Source organism: Primulina huaijiensis, unplaced genomic scaffold (assembly GCF_012295235.1).
Source record: "Primulina huaijiensis isolate GDHJ02 unplaced genomic scaffold, ASM1229523v2 C13192284, whole genome shotgun sequence".
NCBI classification, from domain to species: Eukaryota; Viridiplantae; Streptophyta; class Magnoliopsida; order Lamiales; family Gesneriaceae; genus Primulina; species Primulina huaijiensis.
Window position 1 is genome coordinate 1 of NW_027341989.1, and position 927 is coordinate 927.

Here is a 927-nt window from a genome sequence, read left to right on the forward strand (position 1 = left end):
TTGTGGGATGCAGCTAATGTATTAATCCCTCTTGCCTTTACTTGACTATAAGTTTATACTATTGAATGAACTTGGTGCGATGAAAACCATGAGATATGCATTATCACATTTGCATGTCACTTATTTCTCGGTTACTTTCAGCTTCGAAATTTCATCCACCGGAGTATGCTGAATCCAGTATCCATTGTATTAAAAAAAAGCCTGTATTGCATTTTGCAACTATAATTATTTACTTTACTTCAATCTTTGGTGCAGCCAAGCTACTGCTTGAATGCTTACACTGGGCATCCTTCCCATGTCATGTCCCTGGATTTCCATCCTAAGAAGAGTGACCTTTTTTGTTTCTGTGATAGTACCAATGAAATTCGCTATTGGAATATTAGTCCATTTTCATGCACTCATATTTCAAAGGTTTGTCGTAGAATAGCCATATTTGAATTTTATTTTTCCTGCCATAAATACTATGTTTTTTTCTTCAAAATTGGTTTGCATCATTTTGGTTTTGCCTGTCTTGGTTGTCACAGCAAGGAGGCAGTGCACAAGTTCGATTTCAACCAATAAGCGGACATCTATTAGCAGCAGCATCGGATAAGATGGTTTCCATATTTGATGTTGAAAATGACAGACAAACACACTCTTTCCAGGTTTGTATGCATTCTGAAATGTTTATTTTAAGGTTATGCTATGAATATCTTTGTTCTGTCGTGAAAGTTTTTTTGTGATTCATTAGGGGCATTCTGGTGTGGTTAACTACCTGTGTTGGGATCTTAATGGTGATCTGCTGGCTTCTGTTAGTGAGGACAGCATTAAAGTTTGGTCATTGGCCTCTGGAGAGTGCATTCATGAACTCAATTCCAATGGAAACCAGTTCCATTCATGTGTTTTTCACCCAAGCTATACAGCCCTCTTGGTCATTGGCGGACTGCG

At 38.0% G+C, this 927-nt stretch overlaps 1 protein-coding gene across 1 annotated transcript; it reads left to right on the plus strand.

The window, feature by feature from the left end:
- Positions 1–6: 6 nt before the first annotated feature.
- Positions 7–922, plus strand: LOC140965453 (transcriptional corepressor LEUNIG_HOMOLOG-like; the record flags this gene model as incomplete). Its single annotated transcript, XM_073425525.1, has 4 exons — positions 7–18; positions 256–411; positions 525–644; positions 731–922. Coding segments are annotated over exons 2-4 (423 nt in total), but the record flags the coding sequence as incomplete, so codon positions are not given.
- Positions 923–927: the final 5 nt, after the last annotated feature.